The sequence below is a fragment of the Hakea prostrata genome, chromosome 3, assembly GCF_041222555.1.
Source record: "Hakea prostrata isolate BN-2017 chromosome 3, UWA_Hpros_2, whole genome shotgun sequence".
NCBI lineage: Eukaryota > Viridiplantae > Streptophyta > Magnoliopsida > Proteales > Proteaceae > Hakea > Hakea prostrata.
In genome coordinates this window covers 22786169-22808542 of record NC_142602.1, presented here as the reverse complement: position 1 = coordinate 22808542, position 22374 = coordinate 22786169, and the positions used below count along the sequence as shown (strand labels likewise).

General features: G+C 36.3%; 2 protein-coding genes across 2 annotated transcripts; both read right to left on the bottom strand.

The window, feature by feature from the left end:
• Positions 1-7584: 7584 nt before the first annotated feature.
• On the bottom strand, positions 7585-8207 carry LOC149021649 (abscisic acid receptor PYL2-like). Its single transcript, XM_089147473.1, has one exon. The coding sequence runs from the start codon at positions 8179-8181 to the stop codon at positions 7585-7587; it is 597 nt and encodes a 198-aa protein (XP_089003599.1). The 5' UTR covers positions 8182-8207.
• Positions 8208-11967: 3760 nt separating this feature from the next.
• On the bottom strand, positions 11968-17493 carry LOC149021648 (protein EFFECTOR OF TRANSCRIPTION 2-like). The gene is made up of 3 exons (XM_089149876.1): positions 16384-17493; positions 15823-16230; positions 11968-13242 (listed from the first exon to the last, which is right to left on the bottom strand). The coding sequence occupies exons 1-3, from the start codon at positions 16474-16476 to the stop codon at positions 12109-12111; spliced, it is 1635 nt and encodes a 544-aa protein (XP_089006002.1). The 5' UTR covers positions 16477-17493; the 3' UTR covers positions 11968-12108.
• Positions 17494-22374: the final 4881 nt, after the last annotated feature.

Here is a 22374-nt window from a genome sequence, read left to right as displayed (position 1 = left end):
TTTTTTTTTTGGCCGCTAGCGCGCGCAGGGGGAGGCCATAGTCAGCGTTCTGGGCTCGATGAATGTTGGGCCCGCCCCCATAATCTTATCCCTGCTTTCATAAAGAGGTTGTTTCCAAAATCATTTGGTCATAGAAGGAATGAATCAGACCATATTTTGAGATATGGTCCAATTTACCATCCAATTCCCCAGGAGAACAAGGATTCAGATCATCACCCCTGACGAGGAGCACAGCACAAGTGCTCCCCGGCAGCTTTTCCACCACAAATTTGGTGGGACCTACCTGTAAAAAATAAAAAAACCCTCCCATCACCCACCCCTGGGTCCCCCCTATTTTTATGGTGGTAAAGCCGTCGGGGAGCACTTTGTGCTACTGATCCGTACTCGAGAACAAGAGTCCTCCTTAGGTGTCATAAACTCTATACCATAATATTTACCATCAAAGGTGGAACCAAGAATCAACATTGGGGGTAGGGCAAAAAATGAGAGTTCATATCAACTTTCGGTTGGTGAAACATTAATGTTTTTTTACCACATGTTGTGTTGGCTCATATAAGACCCACTAGGGTCCCACCTCTAAATTATTTTGTAACAACCCCCATATATTTTGTGGGACCCATACATATTTAAAAAAAAGAAGTAAATTATTGATAATGATATTTTTTCCTTTACAAAATCAGATAAATTAAAGGGAAAAAAAGAAAGAAAAAAAAAAGTGACATATGATTTCAACCCTAAAAAGGTTCTTTTAGTGAGAAATATAAATCAATGGTACTTAGTTACCTTACTAACTATAAATATTTGCCAAAGGTGGTATATTAAAGCAGTTAAAGACTAAACTTCCCTAGGAGAGGTCTTGGGTTCACACCCACTCGGCGGCGTTAATATAAAGCTCCCCCTTGAGGAAGTAATTCGTGGTAGGCGCAAATTTAAAAAAAAAAACTATAGATATTTCATGGGATAATTACTATTGTCCCCCTGTATTTTGATTTTATTACTACTGTATCCCCTATACTTTTCAAAATTACTAATCCAACCTTTTAACTTTGTCTACAATTACTAATGCCCCCTACCGTTAGTTCCGTTAGTTTACTGATGATGTGGCACCTTTATATTTTTCAAAAACCCCAAAATACCCTTATACATATCTTTTTACTTATTTACCCTTTTGTCAAGTTACAGTAGTACCCTTAATTAACTGTGGAGAAAAAAATAATTATAATATGTTTTATTCTCAAAAAACAAACCACCAAATAAAGAAAGAATGATTGAATAAAACTCAAATAAAAATTGAAGATGAAGGAAAATCAAATTCAACTCAAATTGGAAACTGAATATCATCTAAAATATTTTCAAAATAAATGAAGTTTAGTGAAAGTGGGAAACCAAATTGGATTTGGATTTTTTCTCATTTTTTAAATTCAAAATAAATGAAGTTTAGTGAAGGTGGGAAACCAAATCGGATTTGGATTTTGCCCATTTCTTTAATTCAAAATAAATGAAGTTTAGTGAAGGCGGGAAGTCAAATCGGAATTAGATTTTGCCCATTTCTTTAATTCAAAATAAATGAAGTTTAGGGTAAAATTGACATTTAGTTTGGTTTTTATAAATAGGGTAGCATCATCTTTTTATTTTTTAATTTTAATGAAGGACAAATTAGATATTACATATTCAAACTTAACGGCTACTTAACACCGTTATAAGGAAGGAGGCAACAATAATTTTGTAAAGAACAGGGTTTTATTAGTAATAAAATCAAAGTACAGGGGGCAACAGTAATTATCCCATTTTTTATTTAGAATATAAATTTAGATAATAAAAATGATAGAAGAAACAAAAAATTAGAGATTATATAATAAAATAAGAAGAAAAACAAAAAAAAAGAGAAAGAGAAAGAGAAAAAGAAAGAATAATAATTGTGGAGTTAGTTTTTAATTAGGAATGACGTTTTGAATAGTTAAGTAGGGAGAAATTTTCTTTTCAAATTTTCCGTAGCAAAGAATAAAAACAAAAAAAAAAAAATGAGAAAAAGACAAAAAATAAATAAATTGAGAAAGACAAAGAATACTAATTGTAGAGAAGATTTTTTTTCAAATTTTCTTTCATCAAGTTTGTATAAAAAGAAATAATAAATATGAAGAAAAAAATGAGAGAAAGGAGAGAAGAGATAATAAATAGAGATTGAGGAGTTAGTTTCTATTAGGAATGACATTTTGAATAACTAGCTATGGAGAATATTTTTTTTTTCAAATTTTTCTTAGCAAAATAAATAAATAAATAAATTGAGAAAGAGAAAGAATACCTAACTATGAAGAAGATCTTTTTCAAACTTTCATTGACCCACATTTTATAAAGTGAAGAGAATAAATAGGAAGAAAAGAGGAGAGAGGAGAGAATAAATATGGAATGAGGAGTTATTTTTTAATTAGGAATGATTTTTTGAATAATTAATTATGGAAAAGATTTTTTTTCCAAATTCCCATAGTCCACGTTTGTAGAAAGAGAAAAGAACAAATAAGAAAAAAAAAGGAGAGAGGAGAGAATTATTTCCAATATTGAGGGGCCAAATAGTGATATTAGAAGAGAAAAAACTAAAAAACTTAAAGAAATTAATCAAAAATTTCAAAAAATGTGGGGGTGGGGGTGGGGGGGGGGGGGGGCATGGCCCCCTCCGGCCCCAACTTAGGTATGGGAGGCTAAATAGTGATATTTCACCCGTGGAAAGAGAAAAAATTGAAAAAATTAAAGAAATTAATCAAAATTTTCAAAAAATGTGGGGTGGGGTAGGTCTTCCTCTGGTCAGCATCCATAGATCCTTTTACTGATAAATTTGAATTGCATCCATTTGAAATAGAAGTACTCAAATCCTCCGATTGGAAGGATGATGGGGCAGAAATTATGACACTACCAAGATTTTCCTGTAGAGTGCTTGTGAAATTTTCTAAAATTCTAACCTGATAATCTATCATGTCAGCCTGTCAGGTCCGCGAACCCGGAGCACAAGTAGGAAGCAACTCTGGATCATTCGAATTGAGACTAGAAGTTTGGAAGTTGAACCTATGGACCTAGAAGGACTAGAAGAAGACTCAACAACATTGATTGATTTCAAGAGGAGAGAGAAAATAAACCCAGAAGGTATAAAAAGGAGATTTTGGCATTAACGCGCGGAAACCTATGCTAGAGGACTCAAACACGAATTGTTTATGTTAGGAGGCTGAGAGCTTGGGAATGGTAAAAACCTTGAAGTTTGGTGGGATTCTTGCACGAGGAGAAGTGCCAAGACCTCCCAGAGGGGGATGATGTGTAACTTAATGTATATCTACCATAAAGACTCCATTGTTATAGTTAAGAGCATATTAATTTGCATACTCATTCATTTATTCATCTCATTTACATATATACATAAATTGTTTATTAAAGTGTATGATGGATGCATGTATATGGTCATATTGACCTCACTAAGTTCTGTTAAACTCATTCATTTTTATATATACTTTTATATCTTCTTACAGGTTATGAGGACTCCATTCAAGTGAAGATCACGACGCTGCTTGAATTCTATGAAGGACTGACAGGTGAAGATGCGGAGGCACATGGAGACTCGTGCCCATATTTGGATTGCTCTTACAAAGGGGAGTACCATTGAGGCCACGACGATCACCTATGAGAATGTAGTTGCCCTTGTAACCATTTGTTATATTATTCTTATAGATCTAATAGATAGTGGCGTTACTTAGCCTTTTGAGCCTCTTTAGAAACATAGACTTCCGCTGATGTACAATCTTTTTATTAAACTCTGATCATGAATTCACTGTAGATAATTTTGATTAACATTTGGTGTAATAACTTTGATATTATAATTTTGATACTAGTCATTTTAATCTTTTCTTGCTCTTTGATTATACTATATTGTGTTTTGTTATGCATTTGACTGTGAACCTAGATCATGTAGTGTATTTACCTCCATGGATATTCAACTATGACCGGATCTGGCTGGGTGGGGTGTGACAGTGTTGGTCGTTTCCAAAGTGTTGGGAAGACATATAGCAAAAAGAAATGTTTCTTTACTGAATTGCTTAAGAAAACCATTGTTGACAGGATGCAAGGTGCTGACTGGGGCATTTCTAGTAGCTCGTCCATTGAGCACACAGCTCTAGAAGCTGTAGCATCTGAACCAACAGTCTCACCACGATTTGCTTCAGGCAAATCATACTGGATATTATTAATTTGTTCTCCCTGTAATGTTTGAAGCAAAGGATAACCAGCCATCATCTGGGTTTGGCTGTTAAAAACAAATGAATCTGAGAACATGGGCGATGGAATCCCATCTATAACCATATGATTTCTGTAAATTAAAATTATAAAAGGAAGAGTATGCAAAGCAAATCAAAAGGAAAGGGAACACAAAGAGGCACACTGTCCATTGTATTTCATATTGAAAAGTTTATAATTATTCCAGGGGATCTCCTGACAGAGAGAATAGATAAGAAAATTGTAGTTCACTTATGCCTTCTCTTCCTAAGAGCTTCTGTGCTCTAGTCACTAAGATTATAGTCTGCATTGTTACTAACCAACCTCAGAGAAAAATAAGACTGAATAGCATCCATATGTAACTATGAGGTAATAATGCCTTCCATAATTTGAATATCTAAAACCATAATTGTCAAGGTGTTGCCATCTCCAATGCCTTGGATTGCAAAGACGCAATGACAACTATGGTGCAAACAATATAGCTAGGCTTCTGAGAATCTGAGTTTTTGTTCAATGCAACCATTTTCAGAAATTCACTACCTTATCCACTCTCAATTCTTATATATGCTAAACTATGTCTTGATATGTATCTTTAATTATGACCAGAGATTTACTTAGAACATTTTCCTCTAAAACTTGGCGAATTAACTCAGTAGAAACTCTTACCATAGGTTTTTCTAAATCAATAAGGACCATATGACGATGTTTCTTATGTGCTTTAAATCTTTATATTAATCTCCTATAAGCAGATAGATAGCTTCTGTGGCTAATCTCCCTAGCATAAAACCAAAAAGATCATCCAAAACATTGGTTTCTTGTCTCAGACATGCTTCCTTAACCCCCATAATTTCAACTTTGAATATCATCTCTATTTCAGTACAGTTATATATTCATATACAACAGCGAGAGTTTAAAGTAGGCAATTAACATATTCATTTTCACCTCTATTTACACAGATATTTGACAAAAGTGAGCAAGAAAAAGAAGTACATTAGTAACTGACATAGAATAATAAGTTATCCAGTAACAACCATAGAGACAGGTTTGGAAACCATAGAGATAGTATTTCGTTTATCCAGAATGTATAATTTTGTAAATTTAAAAACTTAAAAATAAGTATTGTAAAATAAGAATTTTATATTTACATTTAACCCCATCATTTTGGAATCTGAACCGTTCAATCCAAAATGGATTATGCTTAGCAGTTGGCGGCAGCCGCTGCAAATTAAAATCCCTGCAGATCCATCTCTCGAGTAAGAGTTTTTAGTTCACACCCAGCTTCATGTGATTGATAGTTTTTATCTTTGTTGTTCCAACCGTTTAAAGTGTTTTTGCTAGAATAATCCAATTAGGGAGAGGATCTGATCTCTTCAAGGACTCCTCCACTTAATCCTTTAAAGTGAAAAGTAGACAAAATTTTCATTTTTGAGGGGTGTAAATAGATTGTTTGTATTGTAAAATTGATTACATGCAATAATATAGAATGAAATGAAGGTATAGGGAGAAAAGAGAGTTAGAGAAATGGGAGTATATAAAGAATGTTATTACTTCAATCTTCTACCCAATAGTCGTATCAATCTCCTCTCATCTATCACTTACAAGTCTAGAGTAACCTATATATATTTACTAGTTAAAGAAGAGTAAATGAAATGTTATTCAGATGGAAGGTCTAAAGATGTTACATTTCTTATCATTAATAGAGAAAATACAACAAGAAGAAAAATAGAAAGTTAGAGGGTGAAACATGAAAAATTAGAACATAAAACATCCACGCTATTAATAATTTCATAAAAGTTTGCAGAAGAAAGAAGATGTAAATATATATAATTTGCTCCAAAACCAATTACTCAATTATCATCATCCAAATGATTTGTTGGATCAGTCCCTCACAACAGATTTATTAGTGTCCCGCTCTCACAATTCTACTAAATTATTTATACATGCAAATACATTGAACCCTTCCTACAAATTTATAATGATTTCTCAAGCAAATAGTTTACCTAGAATTCTTAAAAATAATTTTGAGACTTCCACCGTTGAATACTCACAGGACTTCTTTATGGTCAATCAGAACCAACCCATTTATTGTCAATCGAATGGATCATTCTCAACCAAAACTGTCTACCATCTTCTACTTAATCAAAATGATATGATCCAGAATGCACAACCATCTTTCTCACAAAGACATGCATGGGAGAATATCGATAAAAAGGAATGGAAAATGTTGTGGAGGTGAAAAACATTCCCGAAGATGAGGAATAGTGGTCGAAGTTAAGATCTGGTGCCATGCTGCTTGCCCGCTGGATTCTGACTTTGGGGGCATTGGATTTGCAGCAATGGTGGATGGGCAGCTGCTGTTTGCCTGTTCTGAACCAAGAATTTTGAGCTCAGCTTTGGTTGGTGAAACCTTAGCTGTGGAGGGAGGGTGTTTTATAGGCCCAAAGTCAAGGTTTTAGGACCATTGATGTTCATACTGACTATCTAGGACTTCATGAGCTCCTTCGGGGCCATTCTCTCTCGCGTTTTCCTACAAGATATTCTTGATGGTTCCTTTGTGTTCCCACTTTATAAATTTCTGTTTGTTCCTAAAGAGAACAATGGCTTAGCCCACTCTCTAGCCCAAGAGGCCTTGTCCATGGGTAGTTGAACAATGTGGCCATTATTCACTTCTTGGATCATTGATATGTGTATTCAAATTTCCAACGCTTGCTGTTTTCAGGAATGAAATATTTTCTTCACTTTATCAAGAAAAAACCATCCCATTTATGGAAGCCATCATATCCAACAAAAAAAACCCACATTGGGAGATATTCTTTAGCTCTTACATGTGCCAAGTTTGACTTGACATATCAAAAATGAATGAGAGCTTCGTTGGCTTCTAATAAGTGATGGGTTGTCATTTCAAATAACTTTTGAAGATGATGAAGCTTCTTTTGATCACAAGTCCCCCAAGTTTTGATCACATGTTTCCCAGAGCTTTACTTTCCCTTTGTCCCTTATGGTTGATATTTAGAGCTTCCACTGAAAATCACAGACCCATTTCCCTGCTTTAAAGTAAAACTCACGGCTCAGAAGGAACCAAGGAGAAATAGCTGACTTTCAATGCAATTTGCAGGAAAAACGGAGAGAAATAAATTTGCTGTACTTAAAGCATGGATCATGGCTGCTTTGAAAGTTAATTAATTAAGAGATTAGTTAAAGCAAAAGCATGCAATATTTAAGTATATATAATTAATAAGCAATTTGTAAAGATCAAACAAACTATAAAGCTGCAACCAGTATCCACTAATTGATAATTAAAAGGTGTTTTTAAATCCAAAAAACAAAAACCCATCATCTAGAACCAAGATGATCATGTCCACCATGAACAGAAGATGTGGCAACAACTGCAAGCTTTTGCAGGTTCAGCTTTACAACAGTGTCCACAAACATCTTTGTATCTTCTCCTGTGTTTCCTTCAGGAATGTCAACAACATAAGACTCCAAAACAATTGTATATACCTTATTAGCTTCCTTGTGTTGAAACTCATTAACAGTAGTAACAGACCTATAATTCTTGAGTCTATGTTCACCACCCACCACACTGAAGCTCAGTATGTGTTTCTCATCGTCCAGAATCTCTAGCCTTTCTGTGCTTGTCGATGCAGGTAACCCAGAAATCACTGTGACTTCTCTGATGCTTCCAACACCACCATCTCCTTTCTTCATATTGCAGCTTTTGATGAAGTGTTTGTACTTTTGAGGGCTGTCGAATCTTCGAACCAGAGGCCACACCATGCTCAGGGGAGCATCAATACGTTGGATGATCAAGGAGTTGCAGATGTTGGGGGAGCTTGCTGGGAAGGTGTGGTAGCTATGAATGAGTGGCTCCAGCTCTGAGAATTCTTGTGGGCTTAGACCATATGGAATAGCTTTCTGGTTAGACTCCATGGATTCTTCTTAATACTTTCTTTGTCTATGTTATTGTAGGAGAAGCATGGACAAACTAAGGATGGCTTCTCTCTATATAAGCCAGAGAGAGAGAGAGGTGTCAATCGGTCACTTTTGACCGGTTTGATGGTTCGGGGTGAATAAATAAGGGTGTCAATTTTCAGGCCTAACCTTTTAAGATCGAACCGAACCAGCCCGTTATTATCAAAACCAAGCCAAACCAAGATTTATAGAACGGGGTTGAGGCCTTGAGGGTAAAAAACCGAACAGTTCTGGGCTGGTTCGATGCAACCCATTAGTGACCTGTTAGACCAAAAGATAAGGGAAGAATTATATCAAACTGGGTCTACTCTTGGTTTGGTCATTAACTCCGGTTGAATACGACTCAACCATGGTCGGGTCCAAAAATCCAGTCAGGGATCGGTATGGAGTTCAAACCAAATCTTAACGTAAGGAGGAAGGAATGTTGCGGTGAAGGATAAAGCGTTATCCCGAAGATTTCGAGATACATGATCGAGTAATAAACGACAACTACCATTATACAAAGTGGATGATCGTGCCGAGGAAGGTAATTGCCTTCATCTCTAAAAAAGGGGTAAAACCTAAAGATCGAACGGCCATCAGAAAGAGGCACAAACGAATCCAACAGTTGGGAATCAAAGGTAAAACCTATATAAACAAGGAAGTTATGCACAGTGAAGGTATCTGAATCGTTTCCCTCCATTAATATATTCAATTCAAACTCTGTAATTGATTAGAGCATTGTGGATCAGTTCCATTACTGACTTAACCTTCGGAGGTAGCCTCTTAACCCCACAGTCAAGCTACATCTAACACTATTTTGCAGGTCATTTCTCAAGAATCTAGAGGCTAAGCAGATTTTGGATGCATCACTAATAAATTAACCAAACTGAACTGTTATAAGATGATATAATTACACTTACTTTAACCGCGTTAATATATTTGCAATTTAAAATATAGAATTACATTGAATCTGATTTATTTTATTTTTGTTTTATTCGCTGTCGGTTTTGGCTGCACCAATACTGAACCGAGAATTTGATTGGTCGGTCAATTTGACAGATATGCCCTGTAAATTTTATATAATTTAAGAATGTAGTCAGTAGTAGGTTTGTCCGATTTGCCAAAAGAGGGGGGAACACTACTTTAAATTAGGGAAGCCTCTTAACTTGTTTAAGGACTGAGAAGTGAAAAGATCTTTTATATTTTATTATTTATTTCTCTTTTCTGACAACAGGAACTATTATTATTATTTAAAAAATTTTAAAATGTTTACCAATAAATAAATAAATAAATAAATAAAAAGAAAGAGTGGGTCACAATAAGAATAAGAATACCAAAGGCACCGTATAAGACAGACTAATATTAAACAATAAGATAGAAAATCACAAGGTAAGATATTCTTATGTCAAAAGCACTTACCCATAATAAATAGAAAAAACAAAAATATAACAAAATAAACTTGAATGAGTTGAGTTGAGGTATGCGAATAGACCTATAAATGGATAGTCGAAATCCGCACTCGATTCGTTTAAGGGTTCCGTATCCGGTTTTCTGGATCGTTCTCTCGGATTCGGATATTGCTTATCGGATCGGAATATCCGGTATTTTATCCGATGGTAGTATTCTTTTTCTTTAAATTTGAATGGATCGGCTGATCCGGCGAATTAAATTAATAATGTAAAAGAAATTATCAATCAATAATCATATTTTATTGGTCGGTTATTTCGATATCCGATGTTGTTTGGTCGATGCCTTCTCTATTTTTGGACTTGGTCTTGCGGCCGGCGGTCGTCCGGCGTCGGTCCGCCCTTATGCGAATAATACTTTTTCTTAACGTATTTGAATGCCCCCTATACTACAAACTGAATTTGATCTTGGCGTCATCACCTTCAAAATACAACAATTCTTTTAGATCTGAAGTCTAGCATTCCAATTGATTCTACTTGCAGATGAGATACGAAGGTAGTACACAACATAGGAAGAGTCCGGATCAGCGACTCATATGGGGAGCACAAAGTGCTCCCCCCGCTCCTCCCCCTCCGTGAAAAACACTTGAAAAAAAAGTTTTTTCCGGGCCCGATGGTGGTCGGGCCGACGGGGAGAAGATCCGGATTCACATAGGAAGGGTCGAAAGCAAAACATGAATTTTTCCACTTTTTAAAACACAAATTTTCTACCAAAAAAATAGAGAGCAAAACTCTTGTTTGAATTTTTATTATAGACTCCTACACTAGTATATATGGACACTTATAGAGGAGGGGGCATTTGTTCATAAGGTTACATTTGAAAGATAAAAGAATTGTGATTGATCCTATAATCACATCCCCACAATAAAACCTGAATATGGGTTTTCTAGATCATAACTCACTATCCATCATAGACATTTAGTATTAATTAATTAATATTATAATGTCCCTTGGTTTGATTGGACTAGAATCCAAGGACCACGGCAGGTGCAGCTCGGCCCAGCTCAATGCATGCGTAGTTTGTACTTAACTCTCTTCCGACATACAACCCACTTAGGCCGAGTGCATGCGTGCGTAGTTCGTACTTTACTCTCTTCCGGCACACAATCCACTTATGAGCAATTATTATATGTACAATGACATAATTGTCAGCTCTGATGTGGGACTAAAGTAAATATGGTAAATTGTGTTACCATGTTTATGTCAAATTGTCAAAAACCTTGAATCGGAATCTTTCCAACCTAAAGGTAAGAATCAAACACGAGTCCTTAAAAAACAAAACTAGGGAGATAGGGTTTTATGTGTTTTTTTTTTTTTTGGTTAACTAATATATAATATAATATTATATTATATTATTGTTTTCTAAAAAAAATACAACAATTAATAAATTAAAAGTTGTGATTAAAATTTATCTACAAGAAAAACGCTTCCTCCTTTAGGGTCAGATAGGACCAATGTGTGAAGAGATGGAAGTTCAAAGATGAGAAGAAGGGGGATGTTGGATATAAATGCACAACCACAAAAAAGAACACAAAGGAAAAATACTCAAGGATTTAATATGGTTAAGCAAAATTCTTTATGTTCACTAGAGAAAATGAAAAATTTTTATTTCCCGAAAACCTCACCACTTTCACACCTTACAAAGTACTACTCTTGCTTACCTTTCCTTCGTGCTTAGGTTATCCCATAAAGATTTTATAAAAGGAAACCCAAAACCCCAATCCCTATGTAATTACAATTTTAATCCTGTACAAGTAATTAACCCAGAAACCTATGGCCACCATAGAGAATGAGATAAGCCATAAGCCACAACTATACATAAATATGATTTCTTTTGGGAATAACTTGTATGATTTTTATAAACAGAAATAAGAAACTCTGTTTGACAACCACCCCTCCTTTGTAGATGATAGGCTAGTTTTTGTCTTTTGTTTATCATTCATCCTCTATTATTAGATACTTTTACTTACCAACACACTTTTGAGCAATACCAATACTTGCATCATCAAATGATTTGAACAATCAAATCTTTGTTTCTAATATTGATTTACTCTGAACATTGCCTCATCAATTTCCTAATGAGGAAAAAGATACAACAGAGATTCATAGCTGATATCAACTGATAATGACAGATGAAATACTGAAACAATAGTTGTGGCTTAGTTTTAACAAAAAGATTTTGATTGGTTAAATTGATCTAAATCAAAGCTCTTCATTATTTTAAACTGATTGGAAGTCAGTCATAGTGGTCAAACCACGAAGGGGTGTGAAAACCAGAGAACTGGATTTAAGAATTCACAAGGCTTAGAAAAGAATCTCATACATCTAGTATTGGAATCAGTATAATTTTATTGATGAAGTAATCTTATCTCTCAACAAGTCTCTCTCAAGAATACATATGGTGGTGGGGTAATCCTCCATCCCTTAGGGACTCTTTTTACACCTTTTCCTTCAATATACTGGAACTTCCATACAAGTTGATCCTCTTTCCTTTATGTTCTGCACATCTTTTTCTTCCCTGTGCTGGCTTATTATTACAAACAAGACCATCACCTAAAGCCACACCACAAATGGTAGAGTAGTTCTCAACAACAGCACTTCTTTCAGTCACTAGTTGAGGTCGCAATCTGTCACGTTTCACAACTTGAGGACAAAGACCATCAAGCTCCAATTCTCCACTAACACTGACATTCCAATTTCTAGATTCAGACAATGAAGCTTCCGTATTGCCAGATCCAATTTCTAGATTCAGATCAGATGCATATGATTTCCCTTTCAGTAATGGCTTTGAGATACATGTGCTAATCCTCATTCCTTTGTGCTGCTCACACCTTTTCCTACCCTTGAAAGGTTTGCCTCTGCAAACAGATCCATCTCCTAAAATCACACCACATATAGTGTAGTCCTCATTAAAACTGCATTTTTCCATCATTAAGGGAGCCTGCAGTTTCTCAAGTTTTAAAACTTTGGAATGAAGGTTCTCAAGCTTAGAACCACCTCTAGCTTCACTCCCAAGTACAGAAGCTTCTGGACAGATTGGCCCTCCATCCAAGTCTGTACCATGCATTTGTAATTTTCCCTCAATTACTGACTTAGAGATGGACCCATTAATTCTCTTCCCTTTGTGCTGCCGACATCTTTTTCTTCCTTCGGTGGGCTTGTTTCTACAGACAGAACCATCACCTAAAGCCACTCCACAAATGCTAGTAGTGTCCTCATCAATGCATTCTTGCATAACTAATTTTGTCTGTGATCTGCCAAACTTGAAAATCCTGGAAACAAGATTGTTAGGCCTCTGGTCAGTATAGGTAATGGGTTCAGCTTCTAAAGCAGTTGATGGGCTGGCTCTGATCCTGATTCCCATTTGCTTCTGAGGGAAATAGTGGTGCCTCTTCCATTCTTGAAGCTTTCTGGCAATTTTTGGAAGTAAGATAGTTTTTGAAGTTCTTCTTTCTAGTTCCACAAGGATATCATTAGGACGCCGAGCACCATTTCCACCTTTATTCCATGCATAATCAAAAACTCCAAGCAACAGTGCTTCTGCTCTCTCAGCTTCCCTCTTGTTTTCCATCTGTATAATTCAGGAATGACAGAGGCAGACATGTGGGTTTTAATTAATCAGCATAAAACAATAAACATAGAAATATCTGTACAAAAGGAAAAATGGCAAGATGAAAGGGGGGGGGGGGTTTGGAACCGATGAAAAACCATGTCAAGCAGAGTCTGGAAGTTTTGCATTCACTCTCAATTTATGCCAGTTCATTAAAAAAGTGGGGGTTGATACAATTGGTTGAAATGGTTATATCATCAACAATAAAATTTACAGTAGAAGAATTAGTCATTTACAAAAAGATGATAAAAGCCAAGGAACACAAAGAAGAAATATGTTTTTATTAATTATCACATAAAAGCTGATAGTGATGCATGTTTTACAAGGACAACATTCTCAGACCAACCAAGCAGGCTGAGCTCACTATTCAGCATCAGCAAGAACCAAGCAGACTGCACTCCCTGATTAAATCATAATTCCTACACCCTACATGCAATTGAAAAAGCATATTTTCTGGTTGTTAACCAGATGACATAGCCAAGGGAATCGCTCATATTAACCTTGCATTGAGACTGGTAATGTAATACATTGTATTAGAACTAATTAAAGGAGCTCAAGATAGTAGAGACATAAAGCTAGAGCAAAACTTGACAGTAGTGTGGTCCATTAATTATAGTACTATACCAGTCCGATTGTCCAGGTTCAATGTCAAATATAGAATCAAGTTCAGCAGCGTTGTATTTTTATGCCTAATCCAAACAGATATCTCCTCCTTCCCAACAAAATCAAGCTTCCTTCCTAACCTCTATGGGTATCTAAAGCACCAAATAGCTTTGTCTTGTCGGTGCTTGTCATTTCCATGAGTGGGACATTGTGTAATCCATTCTCCAATCTCCACCATGGGTTGGCAGTGCTTCTTATCCAGATTAAGAGTTTCAGAGACTCCCAGTCTCTGTGGAAGACTTAGTTCTTTTGATAAAGGGGTTAGGATTGTTAGAAGAGGTTCTACTACTCAGAAAACATTCCCAGAGAGATATCAACAACCAGGATGGACACAACAGGCATATCTTTGAAGACAAATACAGGGTTCTTTTACTTATTGTTTGCAAAGTATGTGATTCATATGGAGCCAGCTGATGTTAATTATTGGGCATTGGCATAAGAACTGAGTTGAGATTGCATCAAGTTGGTGACAAGTAGCGCTTTCATTTGGTTTGTACATCAAGAGATCTCTTCACTTGGGCTGCTTCAGCTAGACCCATTAACTTCTCTTCAAATGCAACACTCTAAAGTGGATTCTTTTTTTCTTTTTGTTTAAAAAGGGTACTGTGGACACCCAAGTCTGTATATCTTTTCTTGTTCTATCCAAATTCAGTTTCTATTTGAATAAGAAAGGAGGGATAAGAAGAGACACGTGCCCCCAAAAAACAGTACAATATGCAGAAGCCTGTACAAAAAAATGCAACACAAATCATGCTTGAAACAAATTATCACTACTTTCTAACAAATAAAGATGAGATCTTCCTTCAAAATCATTAGCTGTTGACAAAGGAAGGGTAGTAATTCCCAAATTTGCTTGAAGAACCAAAGTTGTTCATTTGGCAATCTTTAAATGCTACTGTTTCTTTCTGGTCATAAGACCGATTCAAAAACATGTGGACAGTGGAATCATGCATAGATGGATGCTGGTTGTTATTAGTCCTGTAGATTTCCAGCCAGATAATACTACTTCTAAATTCCAAGTAAATGGGCAAGAATACCAAGATACCTCATGAAAGAGAGCTAAATTGGTAGGAAAATGGATAGTTAACGATCGTGCCCAACAGATTCCACCTGACTGATAGCGAACACATATCTGGCCTACTAACATAACAACTAAATGAATTCTAAGACTTCCATCAGTAACATGCCTTCTTGTCCCAGTTTATCCACCAGCACTTACATCACCAGTATTTAGCAGGAGAAACTATAGAATCATAGGTAGCTTAGTCGGTTCAGTAGCAGTTACAGGAGAGAAGTTGTGGTGTATCCTTGTGATGAAGAGACCCCATCGTTTGAGCCCTTTTCTGGTCAATGGCAGTCACAGGAGAAGTTGTAGCGTCCATCCTTTTAATGAAGAATTCCCACAGTTTGAACCCTTTGCTGCAGCTCCAAGAAAACAATGCATCTTCAAAGGAACCTTAGATATTCCAGATTGGCATATTGGGGAAGATCTGAATCAAGGCTAGCTTATTCATAAGATCCACCTCCTGTAGAACCCACAAATTGAATATGCTTTTCAAATTTGTGCAGTCTACACCATACTGCCACTGATTATCATAAACCCATAACCAAAGCCGGCTTGCTACACCATTTTCTGAACAAATAGAGGTAATATTCCTTTATACGTGTCAAACTAGAATAATTGTAGGGTTCCTTGTACCTGTCTAACCAGTCTTATCTCTGTCTGGATCCATCAACAAGGATAAGCAAATTCAAATTCGTTTTCTTTTAACGGTAGAACCAGAAAAACTCAACATGAAACTTCATGCAGGAAAAAGAATCTAATAGAATAACCAGATTTCCGAGCAAGATAACCAATAAGCAGTAGTTAGTACTAACCGGAGCCCATCTAAATACAATGGGAAAACCCCTGGAGAAGATTTCCTGAAACAATCCAGGACCTCCACTAGGTAGCCAAGAGCTGTTATCTTCCTGATCGGAACGACCAACCCAGTTACCATTGCCAAGATGAGAACCAGCTCGGCCGTAATGCTGGAGTCTTGTCCTCACATTATCAGCTTGCCCAAGGTACACAACCACTAATCGATCTGGATCCAGCTCGCGAAGATTTCTCCTATCTCCACCTCCATCTCTGGCATGATCGTTGAAGCCCGTGAAAGATGTAGCTATGCCGAGCTCATACAGCCCAGGGCATGAACAATTTACTGGTAGGTTGTGCGTTCTGTACCTCTCTGTTCCTTCCTTTCCCAACGAATAGTTTTCCCAATCAGAAGGTCCAATCAGAATCTGGAAGAACAAATCAGAAACACGAGCTGAATCGACAAAAACTAAAGAAATGGAAAGGAAGGAAGCCACGGGAGACAAAATGATGACATTCACTAATGATGGTAAGTTGCAAGATAGAAAGATACGATGAGGATCAGAGATGAAACAACAGACCTTCCATTTAGAGAAGACGGAGTCGTGTTTGGTGCGTCTACACTTCTCTCTCTTCAACCTGAGCACGGCTGTTCTTTCTTCTTTACTCTCCATACTGTTCCATTCCGGTAAGCTCAGAGATGAACTAATCTCCAAAATTCAGAGACAGATCTGGAGGAAGGAAATTCAGAGACAGATCTGGAGGAAGGTAACCGTTACCATCTGCTTTTATTGTGATTCGTTTTTCCTTTTTAACTTTGTTATTAATTATTAATTGCTCTGTCGTCACTTTCCAGGGTAGGAGCTTCTCAAGCATCAAGACAATTCTGCTGGTTAGGGTTTTGCGTCTGAGACCATGAACACGTTATTCTATTCTTTTCAAACTGGCCTTGCCGGAAAATTGCAGATCGCCGCAAAACCCACCAGCCACACTCAAAATGCAGGCATGAAAATGACAGGAGGTAGAAAGTTAATGGTGTTCTCTGTAAAGGATAAGTCTCTTGAATTCAAATTCAAATTCAAATTCAAATCTACCTTAACTAACTCTATCCTCAATTCATCTTATCTCTAGCCGATCAATATGATTAAAGTGTCAACAAGTTGTAGAGGCCAATGGAGGGTTAGTAGAATGGTTAAGAATCTGACTTCTCAGTTGAGATTGTGGGTTTAAAAGAATCTGAATCATGGCAGAAGATGATTCAGTCGATCTTCCGTCTTTCAGTCCTCCAGCAAACAATAACTCATGTTGAAGTTGAAATATTGCCTGGGTAGAAGCTGAAGCCTCAAGAACAAGGTCACCCCTTCACAATCAGTGTCGAGCCTCCAGCTGATCGGAATCAACTGGTGACTGTATTGGCTAAACAGGAAAGACCAAGATGGGCTTTTTAACAGGTTCCTTTTTTATGTCATGCAAGTAACACATGAATTAACAGAGCCTTCAGAACCAGAACTGGGTTCCATAGAAAACATAACATGGTTGACTACTGGCAAAGATGGTTGATTTCTCATAGGCAATGGTTTTATACTTTGTACATTTCAGTCAGAATTTTTTGCACTTACAAAATTACAATAGAGTAACAGACTTCTCGTCTGATTTTTCTTCATCCTTAACTTCAATTCCTCAACTCATTTTTTTTTCTGTTGCAGGGTGTACTGTTTCTGCTTCTTCTTTTCCTTTTCTTTCTTTCTTCTTTTTCTTTTCTTTTCTTTCTTTTTTTTTTCTTTTTCTTTCTCTTTCTTTTCTTTTCTTTTTTTCCTTTTCTTTTTTTCTTTTTCTTTTTTTCTAAATCTTTGGATGAATGAAAAAATCATTAACCAAAGGGAAAAGAGGGGGAGAGAGAAGGTGGGGGAACAAGATTATAACCTACTAGTTGGCAAAAGTGACTAGCCAAGGCCCTGAAGACAACAATAATAATCCTGTTCCTTAGGGTATCCAACAGGATTCACATCCTCTACAATTTCCTGTAATTCATATATAGAATTGTGACATGTGTCAGTTAATTATTCAACAGTCAAAATTAAAACCCAGTTAAGAACTAAATCTAATAAATTCTTAAAATTTCTCCTAATTTTGTCACTAGTATCCTATCTAATGCAGTGAGAAACTCAATTTGATGATCACCAGAATGACACTTTTCTTTCCCGGAGCATCCATAACACAGACCTGCAAGTAATTCACCCAGAAAAGAATAAGTTCACCCAAAAGAAAACACAATCCTGCAGGTACTTCATTCTAGTCAGCAGCAACAGAAATTACTTGCATAATCAAATCCATTGCATTCATACATGTACATTATAATGCATGAAGGAACGCAATCTTTCAAAGACTAGCTTATTTTCTTACATGGAATAAAATAGCAGCTGTATGAGCATCTACTGCACTAAAAGGATCATCAAGCAGATCGATCTGTATGAGCATCTGCTGTGCTCTTATCTTTCCTATGACAATCCCACACACTATAAAAGCTTTGGTATGCTAAGAGGCTTCATCTTCAGAAGTTAAATCTGGAACATCATCAAGGTCTAATGGTTTTGAGTAACCTAAGCACAGTAAAGGATGAAGGCAAGAAAACACCAAACGACTAAAGAAACTGGCTCGGCATAATTCTGTCTGACACTTCTCAAGAAGTGATTGAGATAAACTCTGTTCTGGGGTCTTCCTGGAAGCAAGCTGATGGTAGTGTATGAAAGCACAAACGAGAAGCATTAGCTTGGCAGGCCATGATACAATGTCTAAGATCCAAATGGGTTTGCCTTTTTACCAACATTTCTACATTCAGTGCAGTACCCAATAATGAGAAGGAGGTCCCCCAGGCTATAGCAAGAAATCTCACCCATTTGATCCCCTGAAAATTCAAGGAAATACCCAAAGATACACAAACCAGTCCCCTCACAAAATCATTCACTCAACTCAGTTTCCTTGATTCTTCATTTCCATCCAATACATCCCACACACCAGAAATAACATATATAGAACTAATGACAGCACAGTAGACTGAAACAGCTACAAAAACCCAACACTTTCTTGTATCCCCACTATTGTTATTCTTTCTAACAGAACCAAGAATGAGAAGCATAAAGAAGATGAAGACAAATAGCACATTCAAACCATCTATTGTAAGTCTTTGAATACAAAGAGATCCCAAATCAAATTTTCCACCACAAAGTCAAGGCCTTGAACCTGAGAATCCAAGCATAATACAATATCCTGCCAAAATAATGCAAAATTTTGGAGGAGAACATTGCGAACTCAGTGCAGGAAGGCTTCTACACAAGCAGAGTCTGTGGGGGCAATTCTCACATGCAGCCTTTAACCCCAACAATTTTTTCTGAGAGGCTGTTTCACTAGATGGTAGTAAAGATAGTGAAGATAAAAACTTCAAGAACCTGATGAATCCTAAATGACCCATATTGAGTTGAAAAAAAAAAAAGAGAATTGGGGAAGGGCTGGAGATTGATTCAAAGTCACTTGAAATTACTAACCATATAGATGGGAAATATCCAGGAAGTATTCAAAAGAAATATTTCAGTAAAAAGAACACCATCAAGAACAAGAATCAGAACGATGGATGAGCAATCATGAAATATATCTGAAAAAGCATGATATGGGTACCTGATGATCACTGGAAGGAAGCAATGCCTTGGAAGATTTGAAGATTCTGTGCATAGCAATATCAAGTTAGGGCAATGTGAATGTGTATTTAGGTAGTCTCTTAGTTTTCAGGAGACCTGTCTTGGGAAATTTACGATCCCGATCTTCTGGTCCAGGTATACCACATCAGATTATACTAATTCAGAATGTGGGTATTTCAGATTTCTTCTTTAGTTTTTGGGGCAGGATTTAAGGTGTTCACATATAAAGTTTTTTGTGTTAGAAGTTTTTTTGTGATATCTTGACTTCCTTGTGCTCTTATATGGTCTTCTGACTTGTTTGCTTCTCCAAGTCAGAAGTTTGAAGACATAAACTGGTCTCCATGCAAGCATGTTCATATATAGCTAGTTTTCACTGGTTCTGGCCTTCCGAGTTAATTCACCAGAACTCATGTCAGTTTGAATCGTTTTCCTTCCTGGTTTCAGTTTGAATCTCTGCGACTAAATCATTTTCTTTTCCAGTTCAATAACAGTTTTCACAATTTCAGGTAGGATGGCCTTCCATATTCAACTTTACAGATCATTTATTTTTTCTTTTCCAGAAAACGAGATAGTAAAATCTCTTAATTCTCTGATAAAATTACTTTCAATGTCAAGTATACATAAGGAAAATTAGGTGTAGCCAACTCATTCTTTACTGGGGCCATCAGAACCAGTTCAGTCAATCCCATTTCTATGAATTTCAAAGCAAAATCCTAATTGTTTATTATGTTTTCTGATGTATTATTATGGACCACCTAGGGATGTTGATTTTGTATGACCAGAGCCTAGAGGGTTCCATATTCCCTTTTTTGGTAATAAGTTGAAGGTTTTTGAAATCATGAATGCGAGATTTATACCCATTTGGTTGTGAAAATCTCTAGATCTTTTTATACTAAAAATGTGAATATGTAGATTTATGGGTATGGGGTGAAATCCAGAGATTTCATCCATACTATAAAAACACCAAACATTTGAGTATTCACAAAAATCACTGATGAATCCACAAATTTGAAATCTATGGATTGGAAATAGTTAATTTTATAAATTATGACTCCGTAGATTTGAAATCTCTAGATATATGAAATCTCCAGACTGGTGTAACCAAACAGGCCCTTAAGAATCCTAAATTCTAGTTAATTTAATTCTATGATATCTTCCTATAATGGATTTCAAGTCAGTTATTTGTCTAGGGGTAGAATTTTGATTATATACAGATTCGGTATTCAGTATTCAGTTCTCTATAAATAGTTTGAATCTTTTGTTCCTCTACATGAACAAAGGTAATTTTCTGAAATAACGATAAATTTTTGAGCATATTGCACGGGCAGCCCAAAATGCAGGCCTAAATGCATTGACACCCTGCTTTATGTTTGAAAAACACACATGTTCTATTCCGTTAGAATGGTTAATTGTACAACTAAAAAGACCATTATACCCTTCTCTATCAAATTTACTCTCCATTATGCCCTAGCCGCAATTCTCATTCTTCCCTATTACTCCTTCGATACATTAACCTAATGACTCATGCTACAACATCTGGTCCTCTACTCCTCTTTGCTAATCTTATTGTTGCCAGGGTTTTTTAGGGGCAATAGGGTTTGAAGGCCGAATTGCACTATCTCATTAACATTTATACTTACCCATGTATACACCAGATACGAGAAATTGATACTACTTGTGTCTTTGGAAAGAAGCATACCAAGACGATGAAGAAGGAAGACAATTGTGTCGTCTGGGTTCTTTCTTTTTTTTTCTTAGATTTTGATAAGGGTATTTTTGAAATTAAAAAATATAAATAGTTGTTTAACGATTTTCACTAACAGATTGGACTAATGTGTTCAAATTCAACTTTGGGGTGTTTTTGTTTTTCAAACATAAAGTGCGGCGTCAATCCCTTTAGGCCTCTATTTTAGGGTGGCCATGCAATTTGCTCTAATTTTTATTTTTTTTCGTTGTGATTATGTTTTTGCTTGTTTTCTTCTTTGTGACTGTACATATATCCATACAGAATAGAACCAATGTTCTTCTTTGTGAAATATCGCCATGTCCCCATAGGCGACATGAAACCACCAAGTTAAATGACTTATACGGTAAGTCAACAATATGTCGCCGATATATTGCCAATGTCGCCGATATGTCACCAATGTCGTTTCTCTCTCATGTTTCTTGCATTTTAACACTATTTTGCTACAATCTACGATGTTTACAAGTACATCTTTCTCGTTATCGCTGATTATTACATTGTTTTTGTCGATCAAGTGAAATTTCATGCAAATCCGCGAGTTTTCCAGACTTTAATTTTGCTCGTGTACAGTCGAGCATGTATGGATTAAGAACATTAGTTTATGTGATGTTTTAAGTCAAAATAACACTCTCAGTGTGTTTATTAGCTTCAAGTTAGACTAAAATTACCTCAAATACCCCTCGAAACTAAGGCTGCGTTTGTTTGCTGGAATAAAGGTGGGGTGGTAAAAGAGAGGTGGGAAAATTCTTGAAAAAAGTGTAAATTTCTTACTTTTCCCTTAAATCAAAAAATGGTAGATTGTTTGGTTGCTTGGGGTGGGAAAGTAAGAGACAAGTTTTCTTGAATCAAGAAAAATTCAAGGAAACATGTCTGGTGATGTGGTAGCCCAACTTTCCTACCCCAAGCCATTTTAAAACCCCATATATTTGGTGGGACTTTGTGGGAAAGTTGGAAAAAATAAAAAGTGGGACCGACCACTATCATTTTTTCATAAAACCATTTCTTTTCATTTCCTTTCTTTTCATTCTACCTCACCCCACTATACATCCCACTATACATGGGGCCCCCATGTTTTTATTTCTCACCCCACTTTTGCAAACAAATGCAGCCTAAAGGTCGAATTTTCATCAACATTC